Consider the following 20,403-nt stretch of genomic DNA (forward strand, 5'->3'; position numbering starts at 1 on the left):
TACTATTGTCACCAGGAAGTCAGTATTAAGTTGTATTCCAGTTTGTTTGGAATAATGGCCAATCATACAATGGATGCTTTATCTGGCAAAAAAGTTCTTGGCCAGTTAATATATATCTCTGAAATGGTAAAGGATATGGGATTATCTTACATCTGAATATGTTCAGTTTGTAATTACGTTTTTCAATATGGCAGCCACATGCTGCTAAGAATTCTAGTCTTGGGATGTGCAGTAACTTCAGTGTTCAGTAAGTCTGAGTATGAGGGTTACAAAGAGCTGGAATGATTAGCTTTCTTGGTGGTTTTCTTTCCCTGCACTGTTCTACAGTTTGATATTGCCATCTACAAATATAAAAGTAGAGCTACATGAAAATCTGAATTCTCCAATAGTAAGGGTACTCGGCCAAAATGTGAGCAATAGACAAGAGCAGATTTAAAAACATTAGGTTCAGTTTAATTTGTAGATGGTCTGTTGCTTATTCCAGTTGGTTAAATTTGTAGTTGCTAAAATTCAAGTTGCTTGTTCTTAAGCACTGTCCATTTTGCTACTTGAATTGGGTGCATAGGTATTTGGTTGAGATGTCTGCAAACAATAGACTTTACATAATGTTGAATTATGGGATCAATTTAAGTGAATTTCATACAGATCCTAAATCTTTTTTTTTTGCTTCAGTACCTATACAAGAGTTCAGGTGCTCTTCTCTGTGTCTCAAAATCCTACTCCAAACTCAGATGCCTATTACATGACACTAAGTCCCACTTTACGGCCAAGGTTATCCAAAAAACAAAAGTAACCTACTCAGTTAATCTTTTATTTTCAACTTTATTTACCTTGTTTTCTTTGTGGTTTCCATTATGTAGTGTCTTTCCCAATGATTTATTTTTTTTTTTTGAAAGTAGGTTTATCTTTCACAAGTTGGGTAATTTGTCCCTTGCAATATTATTGGCTTGGTTTCTGGCTGATGCTTGTTGGTCCTCTGGTATGAATCGACCTGTGGAGACCTTGTCTTCAACTTGACATGAGCTGCAGAGTTCAAAAATGGTGTTAGGAAGAGAGCAATAGCCTATCATTGCATAACTTACAACATGTAGCTTCCTTTTGTAAGACTTAGCAGTCCATTAATTGGTTATGAAATGATCTGACTTGATTTATGTATGGAATGATGTTAGGGAAAATTATAATAGTTAATTGCTGTATATTTCTAAATTCCCTGGTATAAACGTTTTTGCAACTATTGATTATTAACTTGATCCCTGCAATGTTCTTGTTTGTTCACTCCATTTTTAAGCAGTTTTGTCCACTTACTAATATTTTGCATTAAAAGATCATTGGAATGATGAATCCTGTTAAATTGGAAGTTACTCTTTCTGAACTAGTGGATGACTGCTTGAGGATGAAATTGGCCAAATAACACCATCTAGTTTAGAATGATATGGAAAGGCAGGTCAGTGAACACATTTTGTAGGAAATTGGCAGCAGTTTCACTTAATTGTCATGTTTGAAATGGTTGATGACAGTTTTTTTTTTCAGAAGTTAAAACCACTTTGTACATTCAAAGTGCCAGGAGGTCGGAGGCTACCCACGATACAAGGAGTTATGGCTCTACCCTCTGTGTGACCTCACCATGGCACAAAAGGAGGCCATGTTCTGACTTGTCAACAGGAATGGGAATCAGAATTAAAACGTTCTGCCACCGAGAAGTTCCACTTTTGGCAGGTCGTGTTCGATTAATCGGTCCCCTAAATTATTACTGGTCTGTCCAATGTAGAGGAGGCTGCATCAGGAGCACCAGATGACCCCAACAGATTTACAGGCAAGGTGTTGCCTCACCTAGGACTGTTTGGGACCCTGATTGAACATGAGGGAGAAGGCAAATGGGTAGGTGCAGCACTTTGGCCACTTGCAGGGATAAGTGCCAGGAGGATGATTAGTGGGGAGAGACAAATAGATAAGGGAATCATGGGGAGCAGTCTGCAGAGTGGATGGGAGGTAAAGATGCACAAGTTGCAGAGAATGATGTATTGGATGTGGAGGCTTATGGGGTAGTAGGTGCGGCTGAGGAGCTCTATCACTGTTAAGATGCCAGGTAGATGGGATGAGCACATAGATGCAGGTGAGGGCAGCATTAATGGTTCCAGAAGTTACCTTTTATTCCATGAATGGTCTCTGGAATCGGGGTGTGAGGAAGTAATTTGAATATTCTGCCACAGGGATAAATCCCCATTTTTTTTTTGTGTGATATGGAGAGCAAGCTGTTGCCATTGCAGCAGGCTGCCCCTCCCCATACAGCTGATGACTCTAAAGGTATTGGTCACTGCTATTCAGTTTGGCACCAGGAGCTGCCTGTCCGCATTGAACTCAAGATGAGACTGCCTTAGGGGCTCCAGCTCCAGATTTTTCCCTCTGTTTATTCCCAAAGCCACCCCAGTGAGATGGTATAGTCACAAGGCAGTGGAGGTTTGAGATCAGAGTTTTTGTTTTCCTAGGTGAGCTGCCAACCATGGTTGATGAGCCCCAAAGGCCTGAAGTGATTGGTTGTAAGGCACCAGTAACTGCCCTTACCCTTTCTTCTGTCAGTAGAAACATTTCTACCAGGTTCAGTAGCTAAGCCACACAAAGTTCAGGAGTTGGACTTGGTTGTCAGAGGCTATTTGAGATGCTAAACATTGGGAGCATTTAATAAGTAGTGAGAGCTTATCCCCACTACCACCTATAACAACCTTAAGGAGCCTTAAATAATGAAATTATCCTTCAGGATTGAAACTTTATAATTTTCTACTGAGCTGTGGTGGTATACAAGGTAGAGATAGAGTTTGTTTTATTTTTGCAGCTCGGAACATTCCTGACAAGGCCAGCATCTTATCAATCAGTGACTGCTTCTAAAGGAGATGAACGATTTGAAAGCCCTATAGTCCTGGTGAGATTACTAATTCCTTGTTCAGTAATTGAGAGATTTGGACCAATAACCAGCTGTATTAAGTTTGAATGGAGGTGGTAGTTAGTATATCCTGGTAGGTGAGAGGAAGTTGGGGAAGATAAGTATGTAAGTAACTGCAATTTTCAGGATTTTTTTTATCTTGCAGACACTACTTTGCAGAGGAAATTATTTGATTTGGGTGGTTAATGCCCAAACAGGTGGGCTCATTTGTTCTGGATGGCATTTGGCTTGTTGAGTTGCATTTATCCAGGTAGTGGAGAGTATTCTATAGTACTGTACAAAAATCTTAACCATGTATAGCTAGGGTGTATAAGACTTGCATAGCAGCCAAACAGTAATCCAAAGCATGAGAATATGTGGCTCACGCCGATTCGTCAGTTGAGTACACAAAGCATTGATTCATGGCAGATTTGTGTTTTGAGCAGTTGTCAATTAGGATTGATAGGCAAGAGCAAATTAAAATAAGGCCAGGGGCAAGTGGTACGGCCATCATTGGAGTGGAGAGTGTTGGTGGTTATTTGATAGCTTTGAGGCTTTAGAAAGGAGATGCTTGTGTGAACAGTGGGGATGCCAGGAAAAATAGTTGAATGCTCTTGCAGGATGTGGGAAGGCAGGGAGGTCACCAGTTTCCCTGACAAGATGACTACAACTGAAAAGCATGTCCAGCTGCAGCTGGAACTGGATGAATTCCTGATCATTTGTGAGGCTGAGGGTGTGATGAGATGGAGATGCACCTAAAGTGCAAGACACAGGTAACTGAAGGACAAGGGGAAAGATGGGGTAAAACAATGAATGCAGTGTACCCCTATGGCCATTTCCTCTCAACAACACTGGATATTGGTTGATGAAGGCAAGGCAGTGGATGTTATCTACTGGACTTAAGGCATGTGACAACATCCTGCATGGGAAGTTGGTCAAGAAGGTTCAGTCACTCGGCATTCGAAATGAGGTAGTAAATTAGATGTGGGAGAAGCCAGAGAGTGCAGGTAGATGGTTGTCTGTCTGACTGGAGGCCTGTGATCAGTGGAGTGCTACAGATTGGTGTTGAGTCTGTTGTTTTTAACAAGTTGCATTTTGATAGGAATGACCAGGGTAGGTCTCTCATAGTGAATGGTAGGGCACTGAGGAGTGTGGTAGAACAAAGGGATCTGGTAATACAGGTGCATAGTTCATTGAAAGTGGTGGCACAGGTTGATAGGGTTGTAAAGGAAGTTTTTGAACATTGGCCTTCATAAATCAAAGTATAGTGGATGGGATGTGGAAGAGGTATAAAACTTTGAGGACTAATTTGGAGTATTGTATGCAGTTTAAATCACCGAACTACAGGAAAAATATAAATAAGGTTAAGAGTACAGAGAAAATGTTTAATATTGCTGAGACTAGAGGAAAATTTGAATAGGTTAGGACTATTCCTTGGAAGGTAGAAAATTGAATAGATTTTGTAGGGGTATACAAAATAGGGTGAATGCATGCAGGCTTTTTCCACTGATGTGGGATGGGACTACAACTAGAGATCATAGATGAAAGGGGAATGAGAGGTTTGGATTTACAGGGGTGGCAGGGATCCAGGTGCAGTTTGACAGAAGTAGGCAGTATAAATGGACTAGATAGCTTGTAGGTCCTGTTGGTGTGCTGTATATTTCTGATTCTTTCTTACTAATTTTATGCATTGCACTGTACTGCTGCCACAAAAAAACAAACTACATGAGAATGAGTAATGATAAACCTGATTCCAGGTCAGGGAGAGGAGAATCATAGTAGTGAAAAAGGAGAGGAGTGGGAATCATCAAAGAAACTGTAATGAATACATGCATCATGACCTTGCCTGATGTCTCAGGGCTGAGTGTCCCACACCCCTCCTAGAGTACTCCATCTTTGCCATTTTGAGCATCCTTTGCTCCTGCCAGATTTATAAACTCTCTCTGCTTCCCATTCACGGAAATGTGCAAAGTCTGGCTGTATATGCCCAAGCCTTTTGCACAGTACTGTAGATCACGCTGACTTGTGGATAGAAAGTCTTTTGGAAAGCAGGAGACAAGTCATTTGCAAACAGGTCTGGGTATACCTGCAGTGATATTAATTCACCTCCAATAAAGAAAACCAGTTTTGAGATGCAAATCTAATCAATGAAGAGAAGCAAAAAAGGGAAAACACTTTAGCTGCACCAGTGTATCCTACTGATGAGTAATTGAATTAGAGGTATTTGAAGTGACTCAAGAATAATTGAAAACTGTCAAGAAAATGGACATGAGGCTAAGATCAGACATTGAAAAGCAGGTGGCTTAAAGAGCCTCATTCTAGCAGTTTGCCAAGCCACAACCTCTGGCTTATTTTGTGGATGAGGTACAAAGTTGGATTCCCCTTGTGGCACCTGGATTGCAGAAGACGCTGTGGACAGTTGCTCAGAAAAACTCAGTATTTGCAATCCCTAAATGGAGGTCAGTCAGAAATACAAAATCTTCACTGTTGTGAATAATGAGGACCCCACAAGGTAACATCAAAGTTCAAAGTAAATTTACTACCCAATATATTACGACATACAACCCTGAGATTCATTTTCTTGTGGGACAATAAAAGGAACAATAGAATCAATGGAAAAATCGCACAAGATGGACAGGAAATGCAAGAGACAAACTGCAAACACCAAAGAACCCTAAGTAGCAGTAATAATAAATAAGCAATAAATATCAAGAGCATGGGGTGAAGAGTCTTTAAAAGTGAGAACATAGTTTTTTGGGAACGGGTTAGGGTAAATGAAGTTGTACCCCCCGGTTTAAGAGCCTGATGATTGAGGGGCAACAACAGTTCCTGAACCTGGTGGTAACCCCTTCCTGATGGCAGCAGTGACAAGAGTATAGCCTGAACAGTAGGAGCCCTTAATAATGGATGCTGCTTTCCTGTGACACCACTCCTTGTGGATGTACTCAGATGGAAAGGGCTATACCCACTACATTTTATAGGATTTTCATACCAGGCAACAACACAACCAGTCAGTATACTCTCCACCACACATCTATAGAAGCTTGTCAGAATTTTAGATGACATGCTGAATCTTTGCAAACATCAAAGAAAGTCGAGGCGCTGCTATGTACTTTTTGTAATGGTACTTGTGTGCTGAACCCAGGACAGTCCTCTGAAGTGATAACGCCAAGGAACTTAGTTGCTGACCCTCTACACCTCTGATTTCCCTGATGAGGACTGACTATCGACCTCCATTGGTATTGAGTGAGAGATGGTTTGCGTGGCACTATTCAGCCAGATATTCAATGTCCTTCCTATCTGCTGACTTGTCACCACCTTTGATTCAGCCAGTGACAAATATGGCATTGGAGTTGTGCTTAGTCTCGCAGTCATAAGTATAAAGTGAGTCCATCAGAGGCTAAGCACATAGCCCCCTGAGTGCATCTGCTCTGATGGTAATTATGGAGGAGATAACTGACTGGGGTCTACAAGTGAGAAAATCAAGGATCTAGGGGCACAGGAGGTTTGAAGCTTGGGTCTTAGACATTGCAACACCAAAGAATGTTGCTGGGATTTGCACAGGTGTTATTTTATTCTCCCTTTTCAAAGCATGCATTAAAGACATTGAGCTCATATGGGAGTGAAGCATCTCTGCCATTCATGATGTTAGCTTTGCTTTATAGGAAGTAATGGCCTGCAAACCCTGCCAAAGCTGCTGTGCATTTGATTCCGTCTAACTTCAATTGCAATTGGGTTTTTTGCTCTGAATATAGCCTTCTGATCATATCTGGACTGTTTGTATAGTTCTGGATCACCAGTCTTGAATATGACAGATCTAGCCCTCATCAAACTGAAATCTCCAGGTTCATCCTTGGCTTTTGGTGTGGGTAGGTTTGGTATATTTTCGAATGCACACACTTACCACAGAGATCTTGATGAAGTTGATGACAACTGGCGTATTCATTTAGATTAGTAGATGAATCCCTGAATATTGTCCAGTCCACCAATTCAAAGCAGTCCTCTAAGCACTCTACCACCTCCCCTTGACCATACCTTCTTGGTCCTCACCACTGCTGCTGCAGTTTTCAGTCTCTGACTCTACGGCGGGACTACAAGCACAGCCAGGTAACTGGACTTCACAAAGTGCAGGCGGGGTACGGCACTAAGTGTTCGTGATGTTGATGTAAGTGGTCAAGTGGTTTGGCTCCTCTGGTTCCACAAGTGATATGTTGGTGGTAGTTCTTCTATAAGCTGGCTTGGTTGAAATCCCCCACGATGATAGGGAAGGCATTAGGGTTTGTTGTTTCATGACAGCTGATCAGTGCTCAGCTCCTCTGGTGCCTGCTTAATGTTGTACTGTACATTACTACCAAAGTGTCATCACTTTCTGGTGCAATCTTATAGTTGCGATTTTTAGAACAGAATATTAGAGCACAGTACAGGCCCTTCATCCATGATGTTTTGCCAACCTTTTAACCTCTTACAATCAATAGAACCCTACACACTTGAGTAGCCTTAAATGCCCAAATGTCCCTGATATATCTGCATCTTCCATCACACTTTGCTGCATGTTTCATGCATCCACCACTCTGTGATAAAGAACAACTTCCCTCTCCCTCCTCCATACTTCCCTCCAGTCATCTTAAAATGATGATCACGGGCATTAGCTGTTTCTGCCATGAAGAACATCTTTGGCTACTCACTCGATCTATGCCTGTTATGTACATCTTCTATGAAGTCACCTCTCATCCTCTTTCACTCCAAAGAGGGGGAGAAAAGCCTTAGCTTGCTCAGCCTATCCTCATAAGACAGGCATTTTGTTGTGCAAATTCAGGGCTAGTAAAGTGAAATTTATTTCTGAGGATAGTTCAGAATTTAGTTAACATGTGCAGCTAAAATGATGGTGAGGAAATACTTCCATTGGGGACAGTAAGGGTAGATGAAGAAATTCCCAAGAATTGTTAGACTTGGTCAATCTGGCCTACATTCAACAAAAGTAGTTTGCACCAAGGGTGAGAAATTTCATGGATGTTGGATTTGGAATAGAAAGTTTGAATCACTATTTTACACTTATGAATTATTAAAGCAAGTAGTCAAGTATCTTTGCTTTCCCTGTAGAGTGCAGAATCCTCACCATTCAATTGGCAATGCTATAAGCTTGACAAGCTCATTACTTTGGTTCTCCGTCTCATAAGGAAATCTAGATTGAGGATGTTGAGGCATTGTGCCTCTTCAGTACCAACAATTTTGTATGGAGGTGCCAAGGTCCAGGATCAGAAGAAGCTGCTGAAGGTTGTAGGCTCAGCCAACTTCATGGGCAGTAAAAGCAATGCCTCAAAGGCAACATCCATCATTAAGGACCCCCACTAACCAGGACATGCCCTCTTCTCACTACCACCACAAGGAGCCTGATGATGCACACTATAATTCAGCAACAGCTCCTTCCCCTCTGCCATCAGATTTCTTAAGGGTCCATGAACAATACTTGACAATTTTGCACTTTTTATATTTCTTATTGTAACATAGTAGTTTTTATGCATTGGATTGTACTGCTGCAAAGCAACAAGTTTTATGACAGATTATCAGTGATAATAAATCTGACTTTGAATGTCCTTTGTTTTCATTCTTCCATTGAGAACAAGCAAAGGGAAAAAAAGGTACATCACTCTAGATTAGAAAACTTGTCAACATGGAAATTAATCTTCATACCTCTCTGAATTTCTGAGATAACTGTGTTTTGAACTCTCCCACAGACAGGCCAGCAGGAATCAGCTGCCTCAATAACACATTACTGGGTTCTGGTTCATACTGTTCGATGAGCTCAGATGACAAATATGATCTATTGATATACTTTAAGAGAAAAGGAATAATTAGAACCTGCTGGAAAAACTATACATGTGTCTAAGATAAATTTCAATGTAACCAGAACCACACTTGCTAAAAGTTCAGTATATGAATATTTTAATATGGAAGATAAAGATGATAAGTAGATTGAAGATGGTTGTCCATCACTTATTTAAATGACTAAGCTTGTTGGCCTGCTACTGTTAACTTCTGTAAAGTAAAAGTTTAATCTCAATATTAGCATTGCAAGTCTCGTTTGAGAAGAATCTATCAGTGCTGTAGGACTGAGAATGACCAAATCTACAAGGCATATTTTCATCTAAGAATAAGAAGCTTTTAAATGTTCTAAGGCTGAGAAGCAATAGAAAAAGGAAGTAATACTGAAATAGAATAAACTCTGTGCTTACACGTTCAGAATATCTTGCCAGCTCTTCGTCCCTTCTTCCATCTGCAATACGGACAAGCACTGATGCACCCCTCAGCCGTAAAATCTATGCATGAAAATACATTTAAGGGAATTGCATTTCAAACTAAACGTCCCTTATTTTTCTCATGACACTTACAGTATTCTTATGTACAAGGTCATCCAGGATACTCTGACAGTCTCCCTTTGCTAATGCAGCCAAGACATCCTGAATGAAAGAAAAGATGAAGAGCATTAGAATCAGGACTTAGGGAGAAAGTGAATTTCATCATGCAGAGTTCATGCTATTGCTCTAGCCACGTGTTAGTAGGCATTTATGGTATTTTGATCCATTCCAGGCAAAAATATTAGAGCAACAGCTGGCAATTATAAACCCAATCTGGATTTCTACACTCATTATTTATGTTAAATAGTGAGAGATGAGGATGCACTGCTTGTCCAGAATGGTAGTCCAGGCACTAGCTGGAAAGCTAGAGCCTATACCTACAACTGCAAGTATAATGTGAATTGGAAAGTAGTGGTTACAGCCCGGTCTGTCAACCCTCCCCGCTATTGTGCATGTCCACACAGAGTGCTGTTGCAGGAAAGCAGTGTCCATCCAGGTCATGCTCTCTTCTTGCTGCTGCTACAGGGAGCCTTGCCACCAGGTTCAGGAACAGTTATTACCCTGACTCATCAGGCTTCTGAACCAGAGAATATAAACTTCACTCACCCTAACACTGAACTGGTTGCACAATCTATGGCCTGTTTCAAGGACTCTACAACTCATGCTCTCAATGTTTATGTATTTATTTCATCATTATTATTTTGGGGGTTTTTTTGGATTTGCACAATTTGTTGTCTTTTACACATTGGTTGTTTGGCTTTGTGTGCAGTTGTTCATTGATTCTATTGTGTTTCTTTACATTTAGTTTGAATGACCGCAAGAAAATGAATCTCAGCATAGAATATGGAGACATACATGTACTTCAGAATAAAATCTTCTTGGGCTTCCAACCAGGTACAGGTGTCGATTTTAACCAGCATTTCAATGACAAACTCTGCCACCTTCATCAGGGATGATGCCCGGGTATGTCTAGTCTGGTGGCATTTATACCCCTGCCATCCATCCCTCCTGATTGGCTAGTGCTCAACCAATCAGGTTTCTGCTGTCCCACCTTGTTTACAATCGAATCCAGTTATTACGTAGAGCAAGACCTTCATCTTTGTTGAAATACTTTTTCTCGAGTCTTATTCAATGACTTCCTTCAAAAGCCATTGGCACAGCACAGTAGTTTTGTACCATTGAAATCAATCCCACAGCCACTGCGAATGCAATGCTGTGCTATCGCCAATTTCTCCGGGTAACCCTACCAGACCCACCTCCTATGCTCCTTGAAGTGAGTTTCCACTGAGCGCCCATCTGCCCAATATACGTTGTTCTGCATTCACAGGCAATCCTGTAAATGCCGGCTGTCCTGAGTCCTTCGTCATCTTTGACCCTTGTAAACTGTGATTTGAGCTTGGTATTGTGGATGGTATTCATCTGGTATTTCTTCAGGATTATGGCAATCCTTCCAACCACATCAAGGAGCGAAGGAGGTGTATCCATTTGTGTTACCCGGAGAAATCAGCGTTAGCAGAGCATTGCATTCGCAATAGCCATAGGATTGACTTTGACAGAAGACTACAGTGCTGCACCAATGGCTTTTGGAACTGCCTGGTAAAGGAAGCCATTGAAATAAAACCAGAGAATAAGAATTTTAACAAAGACAAATGCCTCACTCCAAGTAAAACTGGAATTCAATTGTAAACAAGGTCAGACAGTGAAAACCTGATAAGTTGAGTACTAACCAATCAGGAGGGATGGATGACTGGGGAGACCTAACTACCAAACTAGCCACGTCTAGGATCATCCCTGATAAAGATGGCGAAGTTGGTCATCAAAATGTTGGTGAAAATTAATATCTGTACCCGGCTGGAAGTTGAAGAAGAGTCTATTCTAGATCCTTTTATTTTATATGTACTTTGATAAATTTCATTTTTGCATAAATGAGGATAACAGTTGGGAAACAAACTTAGTGAATCGAATACAGAGGATTTTATATGGGGACGGGGATGTGGAAAGAAGAATTCTCACAGTTTGTAAACATCGTTCTTTTTTGAAATGGTAAAGTAGATCATGTACAGTTTGGCACTGGAGAGGTTTTTAAGCTTTCTAGGTAAGGTACTGGAGGTTAATTAATACTGTTTATGGGCTTATGCTGTGTTGCACTTTTCTTGGGGATGCCAGAGTGACAATACTAATTAATTGTGGCCATGCAAAATGAAACTAACTTTTTATCATACAAACAGTTACAGAACTTTTTTTTAAAGGTAAGTTACTGAGTTTGAGTTCTAGGGAATGTTTTAATTGACATCAGACTACAAAGGTTGATGTTTTTCTTTAATGTTCGATATGTTTTACAGCATAACTTGAAGATTTTACAGCCTTTCATAATGTTCTTGGGATTCCTTAAGGAATCACAGTGGCAATGATTTTAAAATATTCAATTGTTCACAAATTTAATTTCTTAGTAAGAGAATTATAAAATATCTTAATTCTCTTTATAGGAGTTCCTGAGCTGCTCTAATTCTTCAGTGGTGCAGTTGGTGCTGAAAGGATTTAATCTGTCCTGAACCATTAGTACTTGTAGTAGCAAGGTCATTTGACTCATCGGGTATCTTCCAGCTCTCACCAAAGTAATACTTTGGTTTCATTCCTCAATTTCTCTGCAATTGCCCCTAGACTTGTTTCTTACTGACATTATGGGATAATTTACAGTGGACAGATCATCTAGGAGGCATAGCTATGGGAACTGGGAGGAATCTATATTCCTCCTGCAGTTCTATTCATCTAGGTCCCTATCTCTAATTTGCAATCTGGATACCAGGTAGAATTTAAACAGTGAAGCTTGGCCTGGATTGCCCAAAACTTCTGAAGTTTTGGTTTTCCATTTATCACTCCTGACCATTCCTTTTGCAGTGGTCATGCTGGTACAAATATCCAAGGAAGTAAATCAAATGAACTGAACTAAATCTACATCTTGAGGCCATCAGTAATTGTGATGTGATGTTCCGTGCTGTGTATTTATACATACAAAAAAATTCATACCTGAGTAGGAGCTCCTTGATACAGTGGCAGATGATAAATTGCAGTGTTGCAGTAACCTTTAGAAAACACCTGTAAAGCAGTCCAGGCCTGCTCCTTCATTTCATACTTAAGTGCATCAGCCTTCAGTGTGGAGCAAGTAACTTCACGAAGGTGGATAATCACAGTGAGGTACTTGTTGTAAACCCGTCCAGGAAATGACTGCGGGTTTTAAAGAAACACGTTAGAAAAATGTTTTTGCAGCATTTTAACCTAGAACCAACTGCTTTTGAAATCCTTAAACATGTGCGACTTTCCACTAACCAACTTGGACTAAGGATCATCTGAATTACTCCCTCTGCTCTGCAAGGGTACATATTCTGTACTTGTATCTCATCAACAAATGGACTTAAATGAATCACCCCTAAATGGAAGGACAGTTACATCTCCTCAACAAATGGAAGACCACACCTGCATGTAGTAAGAGCTATTTATGGGTAGGCTGTTCAAAGCAATTTTATTATCTATGTATATGTTACCAGATACATGCCTGAGATTTGTTTTCTTGTGTGCATGCTCAATAAATCCATAATAGTGTCAACAAAAGACCACACCAACTGGGAATTCAACCAGTGTGTAAAAGACAACAAACTGTGCAAATACAAAAAGAAAGAAGTAATAAATAAATAAGCAACAAATATTGAGAACATGAGATGAAGAGTCTTTGAAAGTGAGTCTATAGGTTGTGGGGAGCATTTCAGTGATGGAGCAAATGAAGTTATCTCCTTTGGTTGAGGGGTGATTACTGTTCCTGAAAATGGTGGTGTGGGTCCTGTAACTTTTTGCTTGTGGCTAACAACTGCCAGAACTAACCAGCCAAGTTAATTGATAATCTGTCCAGTCGCTATGCATCTATTCCAAAGTATCTGCAGCGAGTGCCACCTACAAATGCACTGTAGTTTCCTATGCAACTCCATGTACATGTACCTCCCATATACATGACCACCCAAGAAAGAATATAGGCAGCAGCACAGACCCTGTAGGTTCCTTCTCAAGTCCATCCATCAGGCTTATATATAACCCCAAGAGCACTTTGATGAGAAGGACGGTAGGTCTTCAAGGATATTGCTTAGCCAACATCTTCTGGATAGATCATAAAACCATATATTTCATGTTTTTTATGTCTTTTACATTTGTTTTAATCTTGAACGTGATTCTGGAACTGTTGGGAATCTGTGATTTGCAGTTTGGAGATCATTTGGGTGTCTGCACTCTCTGAGGGGATTCTAGGAGGCAGAGGCAAATTGTGGGAACCTCATGTCGAGAAGGCTGAGAGCTGATGCTCGATTCGATTTTGCAAACAGTTTTCCATTGTTTGCTGATTAAAGCAATGAGAGAGAAAGGCTGCCTGCCTTTTTATTGCTTTGGGATGACTGTCGCTGGAGAGATCACTCTGCTATGGAGAGGGGAGACTGCTTTTTAAATTGCCAACGAGGTCGCTCTGCTATGAAAAAGGAGAAGGTTGTCCAGGTTTTCTGCTTTTTGGATATGACTTGGACTGTGGACTTCTGTTTAGTCTTATTTTTTTGTATTCTGCGTTTTTTCCTGATCTTTCTCATTCATTTTTTGTCTGCAGGGGAGGTGGATTTGGGATCAAAGTGCCCGTTCCATTTTTGTTCTTTTTTTTGTGAGGGGAGGAGGGATTTGAGGATTGATGATTGTGCTGCCGTTCTTTTCTTTCTGGTTTTGTGGCCATCTGGAGAAGAATTTCAGAGTTGTGCTGCATCTGGAGTAAAGCTATAATCACGAATCACAATTTTCTGCTCTATAACCTCGCCAGGTGTTTCCATCACACTGCATGTTGACACAGTTCTAGAATATTTAGAAACACTGGTAAGCTGATCAATAACACAGTGACTGTGATCAACATTTTGTGCTTCCCACCAGAGACTGTCACCTAATCCTACACTTTCTGATTTGACATGAAGTCTTAGTCATTTACATTTATTAGTATTAATTTCCATATCATATAGTACCAGTTTGAAAAGAAGAGCAAGATGTCCTAACAATATCAGGCTAATCCATGGATTCTTGTTAAAAACATTGAATTGATAATCATGTGAATTCCATCACTGGCCTGTTTATGTATTTGGTGGTGGCATCCGTCGGTCTCGAGAGACCATGGATCTGCGCCTGGAGTTTCCAGGGCACAGGCCTGGGCAGGGTTGTATGGGAGACCGGCAGTTGCCCAAGCTACAGGCCTTCCCCTCTCCACGCCACCGATGTTGTCCAAGGGAAGGGCACGAGGACCCATGCAGCTTGGCACCAGTGACGTCGCAGAGCAATGTGTTGTTAAGTGCCTTGCTCAAGGACACAAACACGCTGCCTCAGCTGAGGCTCGAACCAGTGACCTTCAGGTTACTAGTCTGATGCCTTGCCCACTAGGCTATGCGCCAACACGTTTATGTATTTATAGATGATTAAATACATTTGTTTAATAAGAAGAGTGAAGTAGCAACTCAGCATGACTATTATTAGCTTCAGGTTGTAAAATATACAGTCAGATATAATCTACCATGCAACTGTTGAAGCTGAATGCAAATTACCTTAAAATTATCCAACCATACTGGGCACTTCTGCAGGCTGTTAAAATCTACATTGTCTATGAACGTCGGGCGATCATATTTTGCCCAGGGACTGCCGTAATAGTAAGCGCCTGGTGGATTGAATGATGTGTGAGCTAATGTGATGCTATCCCAGGGTAAATTATTGGCTCTGTCCACAGATAACTGCAAAATAAAGCAAGAGAGATAAATAAACTACAAGCATATACATTTGGAAAGATATTGAAATAAGGGGATCCAAAATCAGAATCTATTTTTCTATCCGTGTGGCTCTGTGCATTCTCCCTGTGAGTCACGTTTTCTGAGTGATGTTGTTTCCTCCTACAGGGTAGGTTATTTGGCCACTGTAATTACCCCTAGAGTGCGGATGACTGGTAGAATTGGGAGGGAATGTAGATGAGAATGCAGAGAGAATAAAATGAGATCAGTGTGGGATTAATGCAAATACATGCTTGAGGGCTAACAAAACCTCAGCTGGTCAAAGGATTTATTTCCATGCTCTGTGACTGAATGGTCTCATTGAGCCTGGAATGAAATGGAAATATTTTGTTTCTGTTTGAATAAGCTTAAACCAGATGTGAAAAGCAGGCAACTTCAGATACTGGGAGCAGGAGATGGGATTTTACAGTATGCTCAAATGACAAAACTATTCAGATCTGAAAAGTGAAAATACTTTTGATTGGCACTGAACCATATATTACAGTACAATAAACAGCCAGTGAGACAGGATTTGAAGCAAAGCGCTGTGTTACTTTTGAGTATCTTGGATACCAGGGAGGCCAAATAGTACCAGCACATGACCTGGCACCAACCACCACATTCCTCATGGACTGTTGGCTGCCCTTAAATCTAGTCCCAAACACTGCAGAGCTGACCAATTCATGGGGATTCCTGTAGTTCTAGTATACCACAGCTGGACAAATTGAATACTAATGTCCTTTAACTAAACACTTCCATCTAAAGAAGGGATAGTTGTAAAAGTCAAAATATAGAAGTCAGTTTAAAATAAATCAGTATACTAATAAGACCATAGCCAAGTTGGGGTACAATCTCAATGTACACATTGCATGAACCTAACAAGTCATGTATCAGACATGTCAAGTTGGGCCTTAGGATGCAATTTACTTCCAATGTTCAGTGGGGTCTGGTAGTTTCCAAGAGGCATTCAGCAGTAAGGAGCCACAGCAAAAACAAATGCTCTAGATGTCAACCAAGTCTGTTATTGGCACTTGGTATTGGCTTACTATTATTACACGTACCAAGATGCAACGCCAAGCTTGCCTTTCATACTGTTTACACAGATCAAATCATTGCACAGTACATTGAGCTAGAATAAGGTAAATCAATAACAATGCAGAATAAAATGTGAAAACTACAGAGAAAGTACAATGCAGGTAAATGTTAAAGTGCCAAATCATAATGAAGCCCATCTTATCAGAAAAGAGTTCTATTCAAGAGTCTGATAACAGTGGACTAAGAAACTGTCCTTGAGCCTGGTTGTGTGTGCTTTCAGGCTTTTGTATCTTCAGTTGGATGGGAGAGGAGAGAACAGAGAATGTCTGGGTTGGGTGAGGTCTTTGATTATATGCTGCCTGCTTTACTGAGACGTTGAGAAGCGTAGCCAGAGTACATAGAAGGGAGGCTGGTTCCTGTGATGTGCTAAGCTGTGTCCACAGCTCTGTAGTTTCTTGCAGAGCAGGTTGCTATTCCATGTCACTGCATCCAGGCATAATGCTTTCTGAGGTGCATCAATAGAAATTGGTAAGAGATGAGAGGGGCATACCAGATTTCTCTAACCTCCTGAGGAAGTGGAGGCTTTAGTGAGCTTTCATGGCCATGAACAGGCTATTGATGAAGTTCACACTAGGAAATTGAAGATCTTAACCCTCTCAAACTCAACACTGTTGATATAAACAGGAGCAGGATCACCACCCCCTTTCTGAGGTCAATGACCAACTCTTTTGTTGACGATGAGAGAACGCTTGTCATAACACCATATCAATAAGCTCTCCACCTCCTTCCTGTGTTCCAACTCATCATTATTTGTTAAACTGCCCAAGTAGAGATTGCAACTGGCAGAGTGTTAGTGGTGTGCAAATTTAATATGGAACCAAGATTCAAAGTAAAAAAAACGTTAAAAAAAATTTACCCTTCAAGTGGCACCTTCCAGTGGTGTTTCTAAAAACCATTGGTTTGTCTAGCAGCACTTGTGAATATTGATCTTAAAATTCATTGCACCAACTGCAGTCAAGCAGAAAAGAATCTTGTGAAGGGGGCCTCACAAAGTGCTTAAGGCTCAAAATGGAATATGCCTAATGGGATGTTTAAGGCAAGCATGGTATATATTTATTTTTCTACAAAAGTTCCATACTTTTTACTATTTTCTATTGATAAAAGATTAATAACTTTGGTTAATTTATCTTACCACACCTTTATGCCATATGTAGTGAGGTATCTGCTTACATAAGTCAAGTTAAAAGCCAATGGCTTATCATCCACCCGTTTTGAAAGTTTCATGTGAATCCAATTTTGTAGTTCAATATCTTTTCTAAAATCTTGTTCTTTGTTGCCAGCTATCAATGGAACCATTTCTCGGACTGAAATAAAAGATCTTGGAAAAAAAAACAAGTGTCACAAAGGAAAATCTATGAAGGGGAAAACAGAAAATGATTTAATTCAATGCTTTGAATGTAGACAAACCAGGAATCAGTTTCTATGGCAGCAAAGGATGCATACAGGGAGAAGCAAATAAGTCATAATGCTCCAAGTAATTCCTTAAAAAGTTTCACACCACTCAACTCCAAAATCTAGGCATTAGGAAAATATAAAAGCTGAAAATCTGAAATTCAAGTTGGTTAATATTTGGATACAGAAGCTTTATCAGAACTGAGAATTAAGATAACTATTCTATTCCAAAGCCTATAACTTTTCCAGACAGCAAGATTTCTACATTCCTCCAATATACTCCAGGTTACTACAAGAAGCAAGGGAAGAGTTTGCTGATTTATGGCGACGATTTTTACACCCTCACTGGCCACAGTCAGACCAGAAGATTGGAGGGTGGCAAATGTTACTCCTTTGTTCAAGAAAGTTAATAGGAATAATCTTGGGATTATAGACCAGTGAGTATTATTCAGTAGTATGCAAACTATTGGACAGGATTCTTGGAGACAAGATTTAGAAGCATTTGAAGAAGCATAGTCTGGTTAAGGATAGTCAGCATGGCTTTGAGAGGAGCAGGTCATCTGGCATGAAACTGATTGAATTCTTCAGGGAAGTGATAAAACAAATTGATAAAGGTAGAGCAGTGGATGTGGTGTATATGGATTTTAGTAAGATGTTTGACAAGGTTCCCCATGATGGACTCCAAAAAATCATGAAGCATAGGATCCATTGAAACTTGCCTGCATGGATTTGGAATTGGCTTGGCCAGAGAAGGCAAAGGGTGGTAGTTGATGGAGTGTGATATGCTCTGTGATTTTTACAAATAACTTGGAGGAGGAAGTGGAAGGGTGGGCTAGTAAGTTTGCAGATGTGACATGAAGTGTTGTGGAAAGTGCAGAAGGTATTTGCAGGTTACAATGGGACATTGAAAGGATTGCAGAGCTGGGAAGAGAAGTAGCAGATGGAGTTCAATCCAGAAAAATGTGAAGTGATACACTTTGTAAGTAACTCGAGGGCAGATTAAAGGGTTAATGGCAAGATTCTTAATAGTGTGAAGAAACTGAGGGATCTTGGGGTCAGCATCCATAGATCCCTCCAAGTTTCTGTATGAGTTGATAACAAGCTCTACAAAACTCCAGTTACATCACATTTAGAGTATTGTGTTCTCTTCTGGTCTCCTTGTTATAGGAAGGATGTGGAAAGTTTAGGGAGGGTGCAGAGGATATTTACCAGAATGCTGCCAGGATTAGAGAGCATGCCTCATGAGGAAAGACTGAGCAACCTAGTGCTTTTTGTCTCTGGAGTGCAGGAAGGTGAGAGGTATACAAAATGATAAGAGGTATAGATAGAGTGGATAGCCATCGACTTTTCCCTGGGGTGGAATTAGCTAATATGAGGAGGCATAATTTTAGGATGATTTGAGGAAGGTATAGGCAGAATGTCAGAAATAAGGTTTTTTACTCGGAGTTGTGGGTGTATGGAATGGGTTGCCAGGAGTAGTGGTAGAGAGAGATACATTAGAAACTGCTCATGGGAAAAGCAAACATAGATGGTTATACTCCCATTAATAAGGCCATTTGGCCCATTGTTTATGTGCCACCATTTCATCATGGCTAATCCATTTTTCCTCTCATCCCTTCATCCCTTGACCAATCAAAAATCTATCAACCTCTGCCTTAAATATACATAAAGATAAATTCCACAGATTCCCCACTCTCTGGCTAAAGAAATTCCTCCTCATCTCTGTTCTAGAAGGATGCCCCTTTATCTTGAAGCTGTGTCCTCTTTTCTTAGACTCTCCCACCAAAGGAAACATCCTTTCCACATCCACTCTGTCATGGCCTTTCACAATTCAGTAGATTTCAATTAGGTCTCCCCCCCATTCTTCTGAATTCTAGTGAATACAGTCCCAGAGCCATTAAGTGTTCTTCATATGACAAGCCATTCAATCCTCAAATCATTTTCGTGAACCTCCTTTGACCCCTGTCCAGTTTCAGCACATCATTTCTAAGATAATGGGTCCTAAAACTGGTCATAATACTCCCAACTGAGGCCTCATCAGTCCTTTATAAAGTCTTATTGAGGGAGAGTCATTGCATAGCACTTTCTTCATATAAATGTTATTTGCCACTTAACTAAACTGAAAAATAGTCTAGATCTATTTGTACGTAGGGGTGAACTGATTAATTGTGTAAAAAAATCAAAACGTCCACTATCCCTTTTGGCTTCACAGTTGCTGCCTGACTCAGAGTTCCTCAAGCTGATGGCAGCATCTGCAGTCATTTGTACCTCTAATCAATTCAGTCGTAAATCAGAATGAACATCGTTCATTTCCTTTTCTAACCTTACTGTTGGACAAAGATCAGTGATGAATTCTTGCAGTGATGTCCTGGGCCCTCAGAGTTCCAACAACCATCTTCCTTTGTGCAAAGTCTGATTCCAGCCATTGTGTTTCTCCCCTCATATGGCTTATTGCTTATTTTACCTTGATGCCACAAAGTTCCAAAGACTGCCTTGATGTCAAGAGCAATCATTTTCACCTCACTTGTGGAATTCGGTCCCTTGCTCTTCTTTGGATCAAGGTTGTTACGAGATCAAGTGCTCGGCAGTCATGACAAATTTCAGATTGGGTCTGACTAAGCAGGTTGTTGGCTTCTCAATTTCATCATTTTACTGATGTCTCACAATAGGCAGTAATTAGCTGATTGGATCTGCACTGCTTTTTTTATGCCTAGGTCAATTTCCTCATTGCTAGGTAGCTCCAAACATTGATGAAGTTGGAACTCAATCAACAGAACTAGAATCTGACAGAAAGTACAATCATGACTTGTTGCAACCT

At 40.5% G+C, this 20,403-nt stretch overlaps 1 protein-coding gene across 5 annotated transcripts in view; it reads right to left on the minus strand.

Annotated features, from left to right (window-relative positions):
• Positions 1–137: 137 nt before the first annotated feature.
• ccdc17 (coiled-coil domain containing 17) overlaps positions 138–20,403 on the minus strand; it is a 116,026-nt gene continuing 95,760 nt past the window's right edge. For 2 of the 5 annotated variants that reach the window (XM_059984182.1, XM_059984180.1), the window contains 7 exons: positions 17,331–17,511; positions 14,883–15,065; positions 12,301–12,498; positions 9,307–9,375; positions 9,151–9,234; positions 8,609–8,749; positions 141–1,023 (listed from right to left, as the gene is read on the minus strand). In XM_059984182.1, the coding sequence (XP_059840165.1) occupies positions 1,009–1,023; positions 8,609–8,749; positions 9,151–9,234; positions 9,307–9,375; positions 12,301–12,498; positions 14,883–15,065; positions 17,331–17,511 (871 nt within the window). In that variant the 3' untranslated portion in view covers positions 141–1,008. Of the gene's footprint in view, positions 1,024–8,608; positions 8,750–9,150; positions 9,235–9,306; positions 9,376–12,300; positions 12,499–14,882; positions 15,066–17,330; positions 17,512–20,403 lie in introns of all 5 variants that reach the window. The other 3 variants (XM_059984181.1, XM_059984183.1, XM_059984184.1) reach the window with 3 other exon arrangements.

The sequence above is a fragment of the Hypanus sabinus genome, chromosome 11 (assembly GCF_030144855.1).
Source record: "Hypanus sabinus isolate sHypSab1 chromosome 11, sHypSab1.hap1, whole genome shotgun sequence".
Taxonomy (NCBI): Eukaryota; Metazoa; Chordata; class Chondrichthyes; order Myliobatiformes; family Dasyatidae; genus Hypanus; species Hypanus sabinus.